Source organism: Saccostrea cucullata, unplaced genomic scaffold (assembly GCF_032062105.1).
Source record: "Saccostrea cucullata isolate Sc308-1 unplaced genomic scaffold, CSIRO_AGI_Scuc_v1 ctg12550, whole genome shotgun sequence".
NCBI classification, from domain to species: Eukaryota; Metazoa; Mollusca; class Bivalvia; order Ostreida; family Ostreidae; genus Saccostrea; species Saccostrea cuccullata.
The window spans coordinates 1-18,641 of record NW_026921456.1 but is presented as its reverse complement, the minus strand read 5'-3'; the positions used below and the strand labels follow the sequence as shown (position 1 = coordinate 18,641).

The window sequence follows — 18,641 nt, the reverse complement described above, 5'->3', positions numbered from 1 at the left end:
AAGAAAGAAGCCTGACGATTGAAAAAGTTAAATTCATGACGTTTATCTTTTTTCATGGTTTTTATTTTTATTTAAAGAACCACTGACTGCCTGGGTATCAACGATAGTGGAAACTTGGGATAATTTGCATGCATAAGTAATCCCACGTTTCCAACTATAGTTGATGTCCCTGGCATACCCAACAAACTAGACAGTGATCACTTATACATGACATTGTGTATTTCCATTTCATTTTGAAACAAAATTGAGAATTCAGATTTGGAAATAGAAATGGACGTATATTACAATCAACGCCTTTTTTTAGTAAAATATTCAAACAGGAAACAAATGCGTCAAACTCTCTGATAATTTTTTATTTCAAGCTCACCGGGATGTATCGTATCAACATCAGATACAATTGTTAATTGATAGTACATCGTCGATATACTATATCTAAATGTCGAGTTGAAAGCCAGATCAAGTGTTTTCTTCTTTTCACCTATAAGTTTTTGAACAAACTCTGCTTTATATGAACACAAAAATAGGTCTGCAAATAACTGACGCAATAGGTACCCATGGGGTTTCCAATAGATTGTTGGATGACTTGGTCTCCAAAAACCACAAACATGTAAATACATGCATTGTCAATCAGAAACTCAAGCATCATTTGATATCAGCTTGAGAGTACATGTGCGTATAATCAGAATGTTCATAAATAAAATAATTTTGCAAATTGCCAATGACAAGATATTAATTTAATCCACGAGTTCCATCCCCACCGAAAAAGCAGCTGCCAACTGCGCCAAGAAGCCTGGACCCTCAAACAAAAAAAATATGTACACACTAAAACTGAAGATTAAATTATTGAAAATAATAATTATAATAATTTTAATTTTCAGAAAACAAAACTTCTGACCCCAAAACAGACTTCCAAAGAACATATCTACGTACAATTTATCATTTCAAATAAGATACCGGTATAATTAATTAATCTGAGTACAAAGTTATAGATATATGGAAGTAGTAAAATTAAATCTCATGTTAAGAATTCATATTTATTTACAATCAAAGAGAATTATCTCAAAACATACAGATACTAGTATACTCATACACAGTTGAAATTTTTGCATACGGTTTGAATAATTAACTAAGTTTACGATATTAATAATTGTTTAATATGAATTACATACACAACGGTGTAAAGGAAAATTGATCTTAAAAATTGTAAACAAATCCTCATAAATACCTAAGTTTTCAGCCTTTTTCACATTATAGAAAGAACTTTTTGACTGAATAGTGAATACGAATAAATTTAAATAAATTATAAAACTGGAGGGACTTAATGGGCGATGATGGTTCATTTACTCAGTATTTTCAAATATGCCAATAGCAGAAGCATTGAAATAGACCACATCTGTAATTCTAATATTCTTTTCTGTAAAGTTAAAATTGTTTTTATTTTATTCGTCTATTTTAGTATGACATTCCCTTTGGACACGGAATTAAAAATTGTTATCAATTTAGATTGTTGTTATTTTTTGTGTTTTTGTGGGTAGATTATTTTTCCAATAAGATCTTATATGAGGTACCGTCTATTCGATAGGCCCCTTTTCCACCGTGAGACTCTTTGTTGTCCTTGTCTTTTCTGCGCTTACTGTCGTCTGATTGCTCATCATCAGTCTCTAATTTTCCTTCACATCCTCAAATGCCCATCTCTTCTTCTCTGTGTTCTATCAGTTCAACAATTTGTACATTTACGTCTTTTACCACATCTTTTAGGATAGTTTCCTGGAGACATGAGACCTTTCTGTTCAAAACAGTCCAGTATCTTGAAAACCTCTTTTATAGATCGTTCGTAGGGTGTCATCAGATGCCGTCTGCAGTTCAACAAAAACTGTCTATTATTAACGCAATGATGGAGGTAGTCTAGGGCACAGGGGCCAGTAACATGCTAAATTTGAATTGTATATGTATAGTCATTACGACTATACGTTTTGTATATGTATAGTCATTACGTAAATTCAAATTTAGCATGTTACTGGCTCCTGTGGTCTAGGGCTATGGATGATATGAGATTGATGTGGAGGTCTTTCATTTTCTTTTTATCCACGGGCATGATTGTTCACCAAAAGTCACAAAAACGCCCGTCTTTAATTCTGTAATAGATTATAATCTTATGTGTATCAAATTCAATTTAGTCAGTGATATGATATATAATATACTGTAACATTTGATCGGAAATATTAAAAGTTATATGATAGAACGTTGTTGCTAAAGTTCCAGTTACCAGCATAACAAATTAATATTGGTCAGCCTTATGTAACATCCAATTTTTGTTCAATTTAAAATCATTTTTTTTCTTTTTTCTAACTTAAAAATAAATAAATAGATAAAAAGAAATGAGTATAATATCCTTACAGTACTAACTGTGTTGGAACAGTTTACCCTTATTATCATGAATATACCATTACGTTGTTTAAAAAGCGTCAACTGTCCTAAATTGTTGTAACCCAATTTATATCTATAAACCTGGGGTAGCTATTTCATTCATTCCAGAATAAAATAATATTTAAATTCATTCAATGTATCTTGGTTTGCCTGTGATTAATTATACATACTTATTGATACTTATAAGAAGTCTGTTCCGCATGGTATAAAAAGATAATTGAATATTTGATTCGCTTATGACTTGAATAATTAAATGATTATTACTCCTTTGTACCTGAGTCCGTACAAGGAAATAATTCATTGGGGGAGGGGTCAATGAACCCTAAATTCCTGTACACGGTCATCAAATGTAACTATATATTGAGGGACATATCCATTAACCCTACAGTACTGTACTCTACCGGGTGCAGGGACCCTGTTTTACAAAAGAATTTACGGCCGAGATCGATCAAACATTTTTGAGAAATATTGTCTATCTAAACATTGATTTGAAAAATATATGCTGTCATATTTTTTCTTTTCTTTTTTCCCCAAAACAATTGTAATTTTTGTCTTCTGCTCCCGCGAAAGCGAGGGGACATTAAATCTCATTCGTCTGTCCGTCTCTCCGTCCGTCAGTCTGTCCGTCCATCCGTCACAAAAGCTTTAACCTTGCCCACAACTTTTGATTTAGTGGAGCTATGACTTTCATATTTCACATGTGTATTCACAGATTTCTGTACTTATGCAAAATCTTTAACATTGGCAATGACTTAAAAATGGTAAGAGCTAGGGCTTTCATACTATACATATGTAATCCTTGTGAGAAGACCTTTCATTAGATGCCAAGAACTTTGACCCTCTGACCTTGACCTTGGAGTTTGACCTACTTTTAAAAAAATTAATTTGGCCATAACTTTTGAAGGGTTAGGGCTAAGGCTTTCATACTTTAAATATTTAATCCTTGTGACAAGACCTTTCATCGGATATCAAGAACTTAAAGTAAGACTCTCTGATCTGGACCTTGGAGTTTGGCCTACTTTTAAAAAAAGATTAACCTGGGCCATGTTTTTCATGGTAAAGGCTAGGGCTTTCATACTTCACATAAATAATCCTTGTGAGAAGACTTTTCATTGAACATCAAAGAACTTTGACCCTTTGACTTTGACCTTAGAGTTTGACTTACTTTTAAAAAACAAACATTGACCATAACTTTGAAGGGTCAGGGCTAGGGCTTTCATATTTCAAATATTTAATCCTTGTGAAAAGAACTTTTATTGGATATCAAGAATTTGGACCCTTTGACCTTGGATTTTGACCTACTTTTTAAAACCTTGAACCTTGGCCATAACTTTTGAACGATCAGGGCCAAGGCTTTTAAAATTTCACATATGTAATCCTTGTGAGAAAAACTTTCATTTGATACCAAGAACTTTGAACCTTTGGACTTGGCATTTTAGTTTGACTTACTATCAAAAACTTTGACCCCCTGACAAGATCTTTCTTAATAAACCACCAACACTGACCCTTTGACCTTGGAGTTTGACCTACCTTTCAAAAACTTAATTCTTGGTCATAACTTTTGAACAGGTGGTGCTAGGGCTTTCATATTTCACAATTGTATTTCTTATAATTGAATCAGTAATTTGCTTCAGTGATTTGATTATGGCCATTTAATTTTTCAGGGTTTTGGTTTTACCGCATTTTTCTTAACGTTTTCGATATAGAGCTTATTTTCGGTATGTAAGTTAACCTAAAATAATGAAATATAGATCAAGTTTGCATTCTTCTGCTTTTATGAATTTTTGACGGAAGCTGGGAATTTCAATTTTTAAGGGGAACCAGATTACACTAGTCGGTACCGAACAAGCTATTGCTAATGCAGTCCTTGTTTCTGAAAGTTAGATGTATGCGAATCTGACATGTATACATGTGATATTAATAAAATCGGGTAATTATAAGTTGCATATTTCCATTTTGTCAGCCTGGGTTAAAACTCCTTGATTGTAGGTTTTGTGATTTTGGAACTCCACACACAATCTTGACATAAGTCCGTTTTAAAAGTGAACTTATGCTTACAAATAAAGTAACGGGTAATTATAAACGAACCAATGAGAATATTTTTTTCAAATTTGTCGTTTCCAGTCCTGGATCAGCTAGCCCAACTTTTAAAAAGCAACTTATGTTAAGGGTTTGTGTATGGAGAACTTGGCAATTTTTCCTTACGTTATGTAAGAATGAATAAGAAAAATACAAGTCCATCATCAAAAAAAAAACAAGATTTTATAATTTTACATCCCAGCTGTCGCCCTATTTGCCGGGTTATTCTCAATAATATAGTATCTTAAATCATCAGAATCTCTAAGTATTTTCTTGGCCTCATCAAATTCGAAATAGCAATGTTTGACTGTCTACTCAAAGGAAAGAATATTTCTATAGTTCCCTTTGAGAAAGAATATTTATATACATGTAGTTCCCTTTGAATATTTCAAGCCTAGCAAGGTGTGATTCTACCATTTTGCAATTACAAACAAACAACCCAAAGAAAAAAACTTAATTTTTTAATTTATTTTATTGAGTTTCAATCATTTCTTTTTATCTCTGTTCTTCAATTTAGAATCTCAGCTTTCACACATATACAAACAGCAACCATGTTTATAACAAGTGCAAACTAAAACATGGAATTTTTTTCCAAACAAACTAAAACTAAGGAATAAATTAATTATAATTCTTATTACATGTATAATTTTCAGAATACAAAACATTTTCAAAACAAATACTAGTATTCAGATTTCCAAAACGCCTATTTACTTACAATTATACTCTAAAATAGTAATATTATTTGATCAGAAAGTAATACTAGAAATGATCGATCACATGTACCATTTCCATCATCAACATTCATACATATAAGAGAGGCATTTACACTAAACACACACATATACAATGGTTTTTGTTACGTTACATACAGCATAAAATTGTTACATTGATATACAGCATAAAGTATACTTTACTATTGTAAAATGCATAATTGTGTTAAGGAACTTAATTATTCCTCAAAATCTTGAAACAAATCCTCACACATACCCAATTTTTCATTTTTTTAAATTAAGGAAAGAACTGGCTCCAAGATCAGATTTAAGTGAAAATTTCAAATTAGTGTAACTTATGAAAAAGTTTTAATAATCGAACAAAATTTTCATCATACATCTGATTTTAAATGTTAAACAAAATTGCAAATTTTAAGCAAATACATTGAATAAAACTCAAGATACTAATTAACCAGAAGTCTCTGTCGAGACTGTAGCTCTACTGGTTTGTACTTATAACAAAGGATAAGAAAAGAAGCCATTGCATTCAGACCAAAACTGTAGAAGGAGTGATGTTTTAAAGGAATTTCACGGACATTTCTATTTTTAGTACTAATGGCAACATCATTCATCAAAATCAAAAACCGATGCACTATTTAATGTATCTTAGTGTAGTCTACTTGTGTGCCAAGTTAAATTGAAATCAGACCAAAACTGTAGAAGGAGTAGTGTTTTAAAGGAATTTCACAGAAAATTCTATTTTTAGTAACCACGGCAACACCATTCATCGAAATCAAAAACCGATGCACAGAATTATGTGTCTTAGTGTAGTCTACTTGTGTGCCAAGTTACATTGAAATCAGACCAAAACTGTAGGAGGAGTAGCATTTTGAAAAATTGTTTACAGACAGACAGACAGACAGACGGACGGACGACAGACACCTTACTATTGCATAAGCTCTTCTGGTCTCTGACCAGTAGAGCTAAAAACCGATGCACAGAATTATGTATCTTAGTATATAGTCTACTTGTGTGCCAAATTATATTGTAATCGGACCAAAACTGTACGAGGAGTAGCATTTTAAAAGAATTTCTCAGAAATTTCTATTTTTAGTAACCATGGCAACACCGTTCATCGAAAGCGAAAACTAATGCACAGAGTTATGAATCTTAGTGTAGTCTACTTGTGTGCCAAGTAATATTGAAATTGGACCAAAACTGTGGGAGGAGTAGCATTTAGAAAGAATTTAACAGAAATTTCTATTTTTAGTAACCACGGCAACACTGTTAATCGAAATCAAAAACCCATGCACAGAATTATGTATCTTAGTGTATTCTACTTGTGTGCCAAGTAATATTGAAATTGGACCAAAACTGTGGGAGGAGTAGCATTTCGAAAGAATTTCACAGAAATTTCTATTTTTAGTAACCACGGCAACACCATTCATCGAAATCAAAAACCGATGCACAGATTCATGTATCTTAGTGTAGTCTACTTGTGTGCCAAGTTATACTGAAATCGGACCAAAACTGTAGGAGGAGTAGCATTTCGAAAGAATTTCACAGAAATTTCTATTTTTAGTAACCACGGCAACACCATTCTTCGAAATCATAAACCGATGCACAAAATTATGTATCTTGGTGTAGTCTATTTGTGTGCCAGGTTATATTGAAATCGGACCAAAACTGTAGGAGGAGTAGCATTTTGAAAAATTGTTTACAGACAGACAGACAGACGGACGGACGACGGACGCATTACTATCGCATAAGCTCTTCTGGTCTCTGACCAGTAGAGCTAAAAATCAAAATTTTGACTTAAGTCTGTTCTCAGCTGGTGGTCTTGGGGCCTGGTTTATTGAATTGAAAAAGGATTTTATAAAATAAAACTGGAGAGACTCAAACAATGACCCTGAGTTATCCTGGTTATCTAATGCACTGGTAATAAAACATTGGAATAGACAGGATCTGTTAGTTTGATAATCTTCTTTGTAAATTTACAAATGTTAAAATATATTTCATTTCGTCTGTTTAATCTTTGCATTTCCTGTATTCCCGAAGGCAATTATTCCTCCTCCTGCGTTGATGTTCCCAAAATTGTATGTGTTGTAAACATCTGAAATTGTAAACAAGTTAGATTGCTGATATTGATGAGAAGTGAAGAGTTTTCAGTGAAAAAAAGACTACTGTTAAATCACTCATTTTCCTGAGGCTTAATTTTCGTTGTTTTCGAGGTATGGAGCGACCCATGAATTCATTACAACCAAGAAATGTAAATTAATGCATAATTATTCAACACTTCTTCATGAATGAAATCAAATCCCCACATATCAATAATTTTTTCTTAAATCTCGAAAATTTGTCACCGCAAATTTTTTTTGATTTTACAGTATATCTTACGTGAGACGCCGTCTGTTTTAAAAGATTCTTTTCCACCCTGAGACGCTTTGTTGTCCTTGTCTTTTCTGCGTTTACTGTCGTTTGATTTTTCATCATCACTCTCAAAGTCTCCTTCACACCCAGAAATGCCCATCTGTCTTTCTGTGTCTTTTATTAGTTCAACAATTTGTACATTTATGTCTTTTACCACATCTTTTAAGACTTTATAGTTTCCTGGAGACATCAGACCTTTCTGTTCAAAACAATCCAATACTTTGACAACATCTCTTATAGATTGTTCTCGTGGTGTTTTCAGATACCGTCTGCAGTTCAACAAAAACCTCTGGTGGTCGTATCCACTATTAACTGAGGGGTCGAGATAGTCTAAGGCTATGGATGATATGAGATTAATGTGGAGTTCTTTCATTTTCTCTTTGTCTACAGGCATTGTTGATTACTGAAAATAAAATATGTTTGATTTCTGTTATAATTCCCATTTCTGAACCAGTTTGTGAAGTAAAAGAATAAGTACTCGTATAGTGAACGTGAACATTAAATGACAAGGTATGGTAATCGCTGGATCTGGGCCCTTATTTGATGTAAAAATAAGAACACAGTTAAACCTGTGAAAGTTTGAAGTTAAGAATTTTAAAAATTAATGCTTGTTTTAAAACCATTTGTGACTTATTTTATTTCAAAGCGTACATGGAGGCCACAAGAGGGTGCAAATAGACTGTTTTCCCAATTTTCTCAATTCTGGTGGAATTTCGTCAAATTTGAGATACTTTTTACTTCGGAAAACATATAGCACAAGCTTTGCTACATGTATCTGAGATGTTTACAAACAAAATGTATCTGATACTAGTGTTATTATGTGGTGATGTAAATTTACCTTTACAAACTAATACGTACATACATTTTGCTGCTATGCATAAATTTATTGATGAATCCTGTAGATTTTAAATTGCTATGTATTAATTGAACAGAAATTTCACTTGTATCACTTTTTGAATTTATATTTCTGTGTAACATATGCCTTTCAAAACATATGACTTCTTGAAATGCTGAGTATATTGATCTATAGTCAGATATGCAAGTGGTAACAATCCAGTTTCAATAGTTTTAGCCCCCCCCCCCCATAATATTGATGTGAAAATCCTGCAACCAACCGATTCTGATTATATACCCTGCTTTCATTGAAAAAGTCGATAAATATGTATAGTTCTTATCAAAATGTTTTCCATTCACAAAATGTTCTTTCAAAAAGAACATGCTTTGTTACTGAAAAAATAAGAACAAAACGAAAGTAAAAGCAAACATTATTTATTTACATTTTTAGGGTTTGATTGGATTGTACTTTAAATTTTGTTTCAGTAAGTATAGGACTGATAAGTTGATAAACTGAAATTTAATTATTGTTTGTAAATAGAAAATTATACTTACTTATTCACGTCTTTGTTCAAAAGATCTATTCAATGGCGTCCATGCAAATATGATACATGTACTATTTTTAACTGGGGAAAATCCACCTATGATAATTTTAAATTCGATCTTCAACAGCTGTGTTTGACGAATGGATGGTGCACCCCCATTTATATTTATTTATGTACTGTGTATATAAATACATACCGTATAAGACTTATCTTTAAATCTTTACGAAAGCGGAAAATGATATCAAATATCGAAATATAAGAATAACAGACTATGAAATCATGTATTTTTAACCCCCTTCCTCGCAGTCACACATTTTAACACATTTCTAACCCAAAATCACACATGTACCGTTTCCCCGCAATCACGCATTTTCACGCACTTTAAAAAGTTCATTTAATCTTCAATTTATTGCCAAATTCTTTCTATTTTATACTTGCTTAAATCTCATAAAATAAGAGCCTAATAAAAATTCTCATGCAGAAGCCGGGGGTTGGGGGTGGGGGTACACAATCCATTCGTCAGGTGCCTATGGTGTACACATTAATGTGGGGGAGGGAGGATAGTTGGAGTAGTAACTTAGTCTACTAGTCCCCGCTCCCTCCACTTTTAGATAGTATAACTATATAATGTTTTATGTCTGTGCCCCCGACATTTTATTTTCCTAAATGTAGGAATTATTTTGACATAAGCCTACACGTATCTGTGATGAATTATGTCATCAACTTGAAGAAGAAAACACTCAAATGCTATGGCCTTCAACTCGACGTTTAGATGTATCGACTATGAATGAGCTGGAAATAAAAGATACCAAAGAGTCTGACAAATCTCTGATTCATATTGAATATTTTTTTCCCAGAAAAAGACTTTAATGTCACGTCTTTTTTTTTTTTTTTTTTTTTTTTTTTTTTTTTTTTAAAAGTGATGATTTTACGCAGTTTTAATCGTCAACTTCACTTACCTATGCAGCAATCTTCCTCATAGTACAAGGGGTCCTGAGTCAACATTTTGCCGTTTGTTCAATGTCAGCGTGTTGACTCAGGAATCCTGTCATGGCGAGCATGTGCAGCAATATATGCCCTTATCATCTGCATATGGGGTTTTTTATATCAGTCTCAGCTGATTCACAAGAACAAATTCTAAAACGAAGTAATTTATTGACAAACAAGTTGATGAAACAAGAATATCAACAGTCTCATTTCGTAATTCTATGGTCAATACGATGACCGTGTCAGCAAATGCAATCTATCTTTCAATCATAATATTGACTGACTTTTTTGATACTAATGGTTAGACCATTATTTACACACAGAAATTTAGACGGATTTTTCAATACTTCCCAATTAGGACAAGGAGCATACGGCGGGTGTGACAGGTCGACAGGGGATGCTCACTCCTCCAAAACACCTGATCCCACCTCTGATGTTTCAGAGGTCCGGTTTTTTCCCTGTTTTTGATTTGTATAGATTGGGTTCTCTTTTATTTCGACTAGGGCTTGATATTAAGCGTTTAACAACTTTCTTCGTACGTCTTTCTTGGAATTTTTGCCCCCTCCCCTACTTGACTTCGCCTCTGATCTATGTTACTGATTGTGTTGGAAGAGCTTTTGGGGCATATATATTCCAAGGCAGCTGCAAATCCTACAGACACTCACAAAATGTTCCATTAGGGCAATAAACATAATGTCAAAAAACACATTTTGGGGGGGGGGGGATATGAGATTCATTTTAAGTACGAAGATAAGATGACCTATACATGTATTTTTTGTTAAATATTTCTCGAAAAAGTAAGAGCACTTAGATTCCCTTGTAGGAAAAAAGATCCTCATAGATATACATGTACTACTAATGCTAGTACTGGGTATTATCAAAGATCAAATTAATATTTTATTTCAGGCAATGCAATTTTTGAAGTATATCAATTCCTCATCACATAGTTTACGCGTACTAAAGCAGCATACTACCAATGATGCTTCAAAATTAGTGATCAGCTTACATGCACTCTTAAAATGTAATTCTTCGTTATAAAAGTATTGCAACATAGAGTAAAATATGTACACATTTATTAAGACAAAATCATTTATTGCTCAATGTATACTTCTTCTTACAGTTTACACATACGTATATGAACATTAGAACATTGTATATTAAAGTCAATAATGATTATTGGTCATGCTGATGATGATAGTACAATCTTCTGTACCCAAAACAACAAGCAAATTCAAGGAATTGTGGTCCCCCGCTTTCGGTGTCATTGTGGGCGAGATATCATTTTTTATGACGTATTGTGTGTAATATGAACACCCTATCATATGTCATTTATATAGAAATCATCACTGAACTCAAGGTCAAGGTCAAAGGGTTAAAGTTCTTGGTATCCAATGTAAAGTCTTCTCATAAGGATTACATATCTGAAGTATGAAAGTCCTAGTCCTTACCATTCAAAAGTTATACTCAGTAGTCAAGATTTAAGTTTTTTATTAGTACAAAATGTCCAAGGTCAAAGTCAAAAGGTCAAGGTTGTTGGTATCAAATGAAAGGTCTTGCCAAAAAGAAAGCATATGTGAAATATGAAAGTCCCAGTATCTACTGTTCCAAAGTTGTGGCCAAGGTAAAAGTTTTTGAAAAGTAGGTCAAACTCCAAGGTCAAGGTCAAAGGATCAAAGTTCTTGGTATTTAATGAAAGGTCTTTTCACAAGGATTACATATGTGAAGTATGAAAGCCCTAGCCCCTACCATTCAAAAGTTTTGGTCAAGGTTAAAGTTTTTTCGTAAGTACACAAATCTCCAAGGTCAAGGTCAAAAGGTCAAAATTCTTGGTATCCAATGAAAGGTCTTGCCAAAAAAAAAAAAAAATGCATATGTGAAATATGAAAGTTCCAGTATCCATCGTTCAAAAGTTGTAACCAAGGTTATAGTTTTTAAAAAGTAGGTCAAACTCCAAGGTCAAAGGATCAAAGTTCTTGGTATTTAATGAAAGGTCTTCTAACAAGAATTACATATGTGAAGTATGAAAGCAATAGCCCCTACCATTCAAAAGTTTTGGTCAAAGTTAAAGTTTTTTCATAAGTACATAAATCTCCAAGGTCAAGGTCAAAAGGTCGAAAGCTGTTGGTATCCAATGAAAGGTCTTGCTTCAAACAATACATATATGAAATATTTAAGTCCTAGTACCTACTATTCAAAAGTTACGACCAAAGTAAAAGTTTGAAATTTTTGTGTAAAAGTGGGTCAAACTCCAAGGTCAAGGTCAAAAGGTCAAATTTAGTGGTACCCAAAGAAAGGTCTTGTCACAAGAAATACACATGTGAAATATGAAAGTCATAGCTCTACTAAATCAAAAGTTATGGGCAAGGTTAAAGTTTTTGTGACGGACGGACAGACTGACAGACAGACAGACAGACAGACGGAGAGACGGACAGACGGACAGACGAATGAGATTTAATGTCCCCTCGCTTTCGCGAAAGCGGGGGACAAAAAGCAACACATAATTAAAACTATAAGCAAGGCAAATCTACCAGTTCTTCAATAAAGATGAACAATTTGGTGTCCTTTAACTGTTATTTCTTCTATTCAAAATCGTCTTCAATAAGAAAATGTTTTCATTTTAATGAAATTGTCTTCATGTGTTCTGCACAACAGTTGCGTGGTCGGAATTAGCGATGGAGATTATGCCGTTTCTCGCCTCAATATTGTTGATGTTATATGTATTGTACACATCTAAAATGACAAATAAAAATCTCTATAAGATACAGCTACAACTGCAACTCTTTTTTTTAAACTTATTTTTTTCTTTGTCATAACGTATGTTCTAATCCCTATGTATTTTCACGAAGTAAGAGTGATTTACCCTTATATAATTTCCGTAATTACCAACTTGAAAAGAAATATGTTTATAAAAGATTGAGCCCAATGCTTAAAAATTCCAAAATTATTATTCGATGCACTACAATGTAGTGACTACATACGATTTCCTGGTGCGGCAGGCATTGCTGTACGTACAGCTCCGTCACCCCGATTTAGACCCATCTGTGCCTCTGTCTGGTCAATTTCTCTCACTAGATCCACTCCTATGTTTTGCACCAGTTCTCTAAGAACCGTGTAACCTCCAGGAGCGAGGAGTCCTTTGGATTCTAGAAGATCGAACACTTCCACAACATCGTCAATCGAACGCTCTCTGGGGGTTGTCAGATAATTTCTACAGTTTAGGAGGAACCTTCTTTTATCCACACCACCCCTCACTCTGGGCTCTAAATAATCCAGAGCAAGAGTCGACAGAAGCCTAATATGAAGCTCTCTAAAGAAATTATAAAATTGCATGTTATAATTTTGTTACCTATTCGAAATAAAATGACTACTTGTGTACATTAGATATTTATTATATGGTAATGTGAACTGTTTGGGGTGACCCAAGGTCCTTCAGTTAAGCGTAAGTTTTATCCTCCTGCTATGTGGTAGCTGCAGAACTGTAGCTATCCGAAAAAAAAAATATTTTGACAGACCGGTCTGTCAAAAAAAAAATTTCGGAGAGCTACAGTTCTGCAGCTACGTCTGTCCAAATGTTTTTTTGTTTGTTTGTTTGTTTGTTTGTTTGTTTTTTTTTTTTTTTTTTTTTTTTTGGAGAGCTACACTTCAGCAGCTAATGATATACAGTTTGGGTAAATTACTATAATAAGGTAATCCAATTCGCTCTTTGTTACGGAAACGAAAGTACGTTTAACTTTAAAGAATGAATTTTTGTTATAATTGAACAACACATGACAATAATAATTTGACACATTATTTTTGATTTCATAAAATACAATGAATTTTCTGATTACTAAATTTTTTCTTCACTTTAAATTCAAGCAAAAAAATTAAGTGTATTTACCTTTCCATTGATCAGGCTGCAGAGGAAATTCCAAAAATCTATTTTCGGTTAGTTTCAGTATTTTTTTTTAATATATCAAGGGGCATAACTTGATTGGCTTAACAAATGAGAGAGGGAGAGAGAGAGTATAAAGTCCTACTAAAACGTTGAGGCTATAAGAGTGTAAGGTCTCTCAAAAAGGTGTAGTTTGTGCATTGTGCCCTTTTCTATGTCTGTCTAAATCAGGCGCGGATCCAGGATTTGGAGTTAGGGGGGCGCCAAAATAGGCAAGAGGTCTGGGGGCCGCCTTAAGGCCCCCAGTGGGTCCAGGGCAAAGCCCCGGTGGGGGCCCAGGGGTCGAAGCCCCTGGAAGCTCCTGGATTCTAGAGATTTTGAAGGGTTAAAATGAGGTCTACCAAAGCCCTGGTGGGGGCCCAGGGGGCGAAGCCCCCGGAAGCTCCTGGATTCTAGAGATTTTGAAGGGTGAAAATGAGGTCTACCAAGTAGACATATTTGATTTACGCTAACTTTGACAATTTTAGGGGGGGGCGCGCGCCGGGTGCGCCCCCCCTTAAATCCGCCACTGTAAATACACCCATTGAAATAAAAGTAGCTGTAATAAAAAAAAACCTTGATATGTCATATTAAATATCTCTGTATGTCTCTTTTAGAGAAATTGATCTTTAAACAAAAGGTATATTAAAGGACCACATTATGCTTCATTATTACATAAAATAAAATTCAACTGATCATGATTTTGCTGTTTCCAGAAAAAAAATTATTTAAGACCCCCCTATGTTTTCCTATATAAAATCTTGCCAGATCTCCACATTTTTTCCTTATTCAAAATACGGAAAAAATGCGGACGGGAGTATTTGGACTAATTTTCCGCATTCATTCCAGATTTTCGTAGATTCAAATTTCCAGATTTTCTCCGTATTCAAAATATGGAGAAAATGTGGATGGGAGTATTTGGACTCTTTTTCCGTATTCTCTCCAGATTTCCGCATTTCCATATATACAAAATATGGAGGTAGTTACTTGGTTGATAAAATGCGGAAATACGGAAATCTGGAGAAAATACGGAGTTAATCACATGATTATAAAATGGCTAATAAAACTGCTACATGATGCATACATACATAAATATTTACAAAACCATCAACAATGTGCAAAATTATATACAATTTATTATATCATTATGAGAACAAAAAATATAAATGAATGAACAAAATTACACATTATGTTCATGAGCAATGTATTGGATCTTATATCTTTGACAAACAAATAGGAGCATGTATGGAAAAAAAAAAACTGGAACTCTTATTTAAGCCACAAGTTCATCATGGAAAAGATGTGGCATTTTTTAATATTCATATTAAATAAATGGAAATTTATTCATTCTATTTAAGCAAAAGTGGGAGTGAAATGTTCAACACTATTAGGTATTGGGGAAAAAATAACAATTGACATAGCATTGAATATTTACAAAACAAGAAAAAATTTTAGACATTTTTTATCAATCTGGATCACATTTGCCATTTTCTACCTCCATCCCTGATTCATATTTCTCACATTCAATTTATATCTCAGGTCTGTGCTTTACACCCATCTGTCCAATAAAAATTTTCTTCAGAGTTCTTTGTAATTTGTAAGGTCTCTGCATGTTTAATTTCTTGCAGCAGCACTTGCGGTCGAATTGGCAAATCCTATCAATTAAAAAAAAAGTACTTAAATTATAATGGTGCAATATTAATAAAATTTAAATTCATTGCTTTTATTCCTTTTAAAATCTTTTTATAAACACAAGTTTGGGTTCTTCAATTTAATATCAATTTGTTTAAAATATTATTTATAATAATGACAATCATAGTTGACTGTTTTTAATTAAACAAGCAATAAAAAAAGAAAAAAAAAGAATATATATACCTCAAACATAACCATCCATGGACCAAGCTTTAAGCCCGTTAAAATCGCAGTAAGTTGAATAAGCACTTATTCTTTTTCAGAAATCTCCTCCTCATGCACAGACGCTACCAAAAAAAAAATGTATGGTAAATCATTGCTAGAGATTACACCCCATGGCTCCCCAAAATTAACACCTTTAATTGTGGTTAACCATAATAAAATTCTATGAGCTGATTGAAAGATTTGAATCATGGGCATATTGGCTGAAACGTACGTAGCCAGTGGTAGCTCAGTCCTAGGCCTAGAGTATTTATTTTCATCATCACAGTGACACACGTTAAAAAAATATGACTGACCTACCGCATATGAAATACGTGTATCTGCATCTTTTGGTTGATACAGCAATACGATCTCAGGCTGTCTGGTCAACAAACTTCTTCCTTTAGACAGAGCAGACGTTGCAACATGGAGGCCAAGGTTAAATTTTGGCGGTCTGTTGTTTAAATTAATTGATCACTGAGCCCGACTTTTTGAAACATTCTTCCGATCCCGATCAAATTGTACATAACATTCAGGAGAAACAGAGAACTGCTGTTAACTCCAAGACAGTTTTTATGCACCCAAATTTTTTCGGGGCGCATATTGTTTTTGTCCTGTCTGTCTGTTTAGCTGTATGTCTGTCTGTTTGTTTGTCTGTTGTCAACTTTAACCTTCGCCATAACTTTTGAACTGTGAGACTTAGAGACTTCATATTTGGTATGGATACTCCACAACAAAAACACTTTCAACTGACACCAAGGTCAATGACCTTATGACCTTGATTGTGACCTTTATGCTAAAAATAGCTTTTTCGAACTTTCGCCATAACTTCTGAACCGTGAGAGATAGAGACTTCATATTTGGTATGCATACTCCACTAATTAGGCACTTTCAACTGACACCAAGGTCAATGACCTTGTGACCATGACTGTGACCTTTATGCTAAAAATAGCTTTTTGGAACTTTCACCATAACTTCTGAACGGTGAGAGATAGAGACTTCATATTTGGTATGCATACTCCATTAATTAGGCACTTTCAACTGACACCAAGGTCAGTGACCTTGACTGTGACCTTTATGCTAAAAATAGCTTTTTCGAACTTTCGCCAAAACTTTAAAACCGTGAGAGATAGAGACTTCATATTTGGTATGCATACTCCACTAATTAGGCACCTTCAACTGACACCAAGATCAATGACCTTGTGACCTTGATTGTGTCCTATGTGCTAAATATAGCTTTTTTCGAATTTTCGCCATAACTTTTGAACCATAGATGATAGAGACTTAATATTTGGTATGCATACTACACTAATAAAGTGCTTTCAAATGACACCAAGAACTATGATTGTGTGACCTTGACTGAGACCCATTTGCTAAAAATTGCTTTTTAGAACTTAATGTTGCCGCCAGGTGCTACTGTGTCTCACAAACACATCTTGTTCTTGATGAAAAAATTCTAAGTCCAGAGCTCCGTATTTTTTCCGGATGAAAAATATTCTAAGTTAAGAGTTCAATATTTTTCCAGATGAAAAATAGACTAAGTCCAATTCTCCATATTATTTCCGTTTATTTTCCGGATTATTTCCGTATATTTTCTGCTTTTCCGTATTGTTAATTTTCTCCGTATTTTTTTCCACATTTTTTCCATATTAAAATGAGGAAAAAATGCGGAATAATGCGGAAATCTGGAGATCTGAGGTGCGGTGTCCACATTGGCCACATTAAGCTATCCCCAGAAGTCAGAATTTGAACAAACTTGAATGTACAACTACCTATTGGCACTTCCATATAAATAAGACTAATCCTTGCTTTCTTATTCTCTTATATATGAATGTATAAAACTTTTGTTTTGATGTTACAACAAAAGGATTGGACACAAGTTCTTAAAAACTTAGAACGTCCTCTCCTTAAACAATTAAAAACACAAAGTATTGTTCAAAATTAATTTACACAGGAACCAAAGGTCAATAAGATTATCTAACATGGGTAATGCATGTACAGAATTGAATTAATGTAGTATGGACAAAAATTTTTGGACGTGGATTCTTCGCAGGCACAGACTTAGACATTTTGGGGGAGGGGAGTCTATATTCACTCCAATAGAAAATTAAATGATAAACATATTATGAACCTTAGGCCACCAACAAATGTGTATAATATAATTCAAGTCTGTACCAAATTGTTTAATGGTACTCTCAAGACAAGTTACATTGTAAATACTTATGCAAAATATTCAAGAGGGATACACTGTATATTATACTCCAAGGGAGAAATCTCTCAGGATGGAAACCAAGATCCTTTCAAATTTCCAGTTTGCACATCTAATTCAAATCTGTTGTAATTATGTTATTTTTTACAGGTGATCAGCTAATAATAAAAGCAGAGTTGCTCACTATCCACATATTTGGAACACAAATCGGTACCCTGTGATATAGTGCATGCTCTAAAGTATCATACAAAATAGGGTGCAAATTTCTCATTTTAACTGGAAGCTTTCATAAAGTCAAGTAACAATAATTCATTTTGAGATTTTATTGTTTACAAAGTTACTTGTACTTCCAAGAATTTTTACAAAATAACATATAAAGACAATACCAACAAAAGTCATAAAAAATATCCGATTTAATATTAAAAATGCAATGCCCGCATTGGTTTGACCTCATCAAAAGTCCACGGATCTGTCATCTGGAGTTCCATCAATGTCTGTTTATTTCGTGTCTGGATCAGAGTTGCAGTGTCCTCCCATTTCTCTTTTGCATCTTCCAGTTTTTCCATAAATTTACGCATTGCATCCTAAAAATTTACAAAACATTAATTTGGGAT

At 33.7% G+C, this 18,641-nt stretch overlaps 2 protein-coding genes and 1 long non-coding RNA gene across 3 annotated transcripts; all 3 read right to left on the bottom strand.

Annotated features, from left to right (window-relative positions):
* Window positions 1–7,185: 7,185 nt before the first annotated feature.
* Window positions 7,186–9,084, bottom strand: LOC134260007 (uncharacterized). Its single transcript, XM_062742593.1, has 3 exons — window positions 9,036–9,084; window positions 7,614–8,049; window positions 7,186–7,329 (listed from the first exon to the last, which is right to left on the bottom strand). The coding sequence occupies exons 2-3, from the start codon at window positions 8,038–8,040 to the stop codon at window positions 7,232–7,234; spliced, it is 525 nt and encodes a 174-aa protein (XP_062598577.1). The 5' UTR covers window positions 8,041–8,049; window positions 9,036–9,084; the 3' UTR covers window positions 7,186–7,231.
* Window positions 9,085–12,501: 3,417 nt separating this feature from the next.
* LOC134260005 (uncharacterized) lies at window positions 12,502–13,342 on the bottom strand. Its single transcript, XM_062742591.1, has 2 exons — window positions 12,991–13,342; window positions 12,502–12,742 (listed from the first exon to the last, which is right to left on the bottom strand). Exons 1-2 carry the CDS (start codon window positions 13,340–13,342, stop codon window positions 12,645–12,647), a joined length of 450 nt encoding a protein of 149 aa, XP_062598575.1. The 3' UTR covers window positions 12,502–12,644.
* A 1,702-nt stretch (window positions 13,343–15,044) lies between these two features.
* LOC134260006 (uncharacterized) lies at window positions 15,045–16,530 on the bottom strand. Its single transcript, XR_009990445.1, has 3 exons — window positions 16,140–16,530; window positions 15,801–15,904; window positions 15,045–15,580 (listed from the first exon to the last, which is right to left on the bottom strand). It is a non-coding gene; the product is annotated as an uncharacterized LOC134260006 (long non-coding RNA).
* Window positions 16,531–18,641: the final 2,111 nt, after the last annotated feature.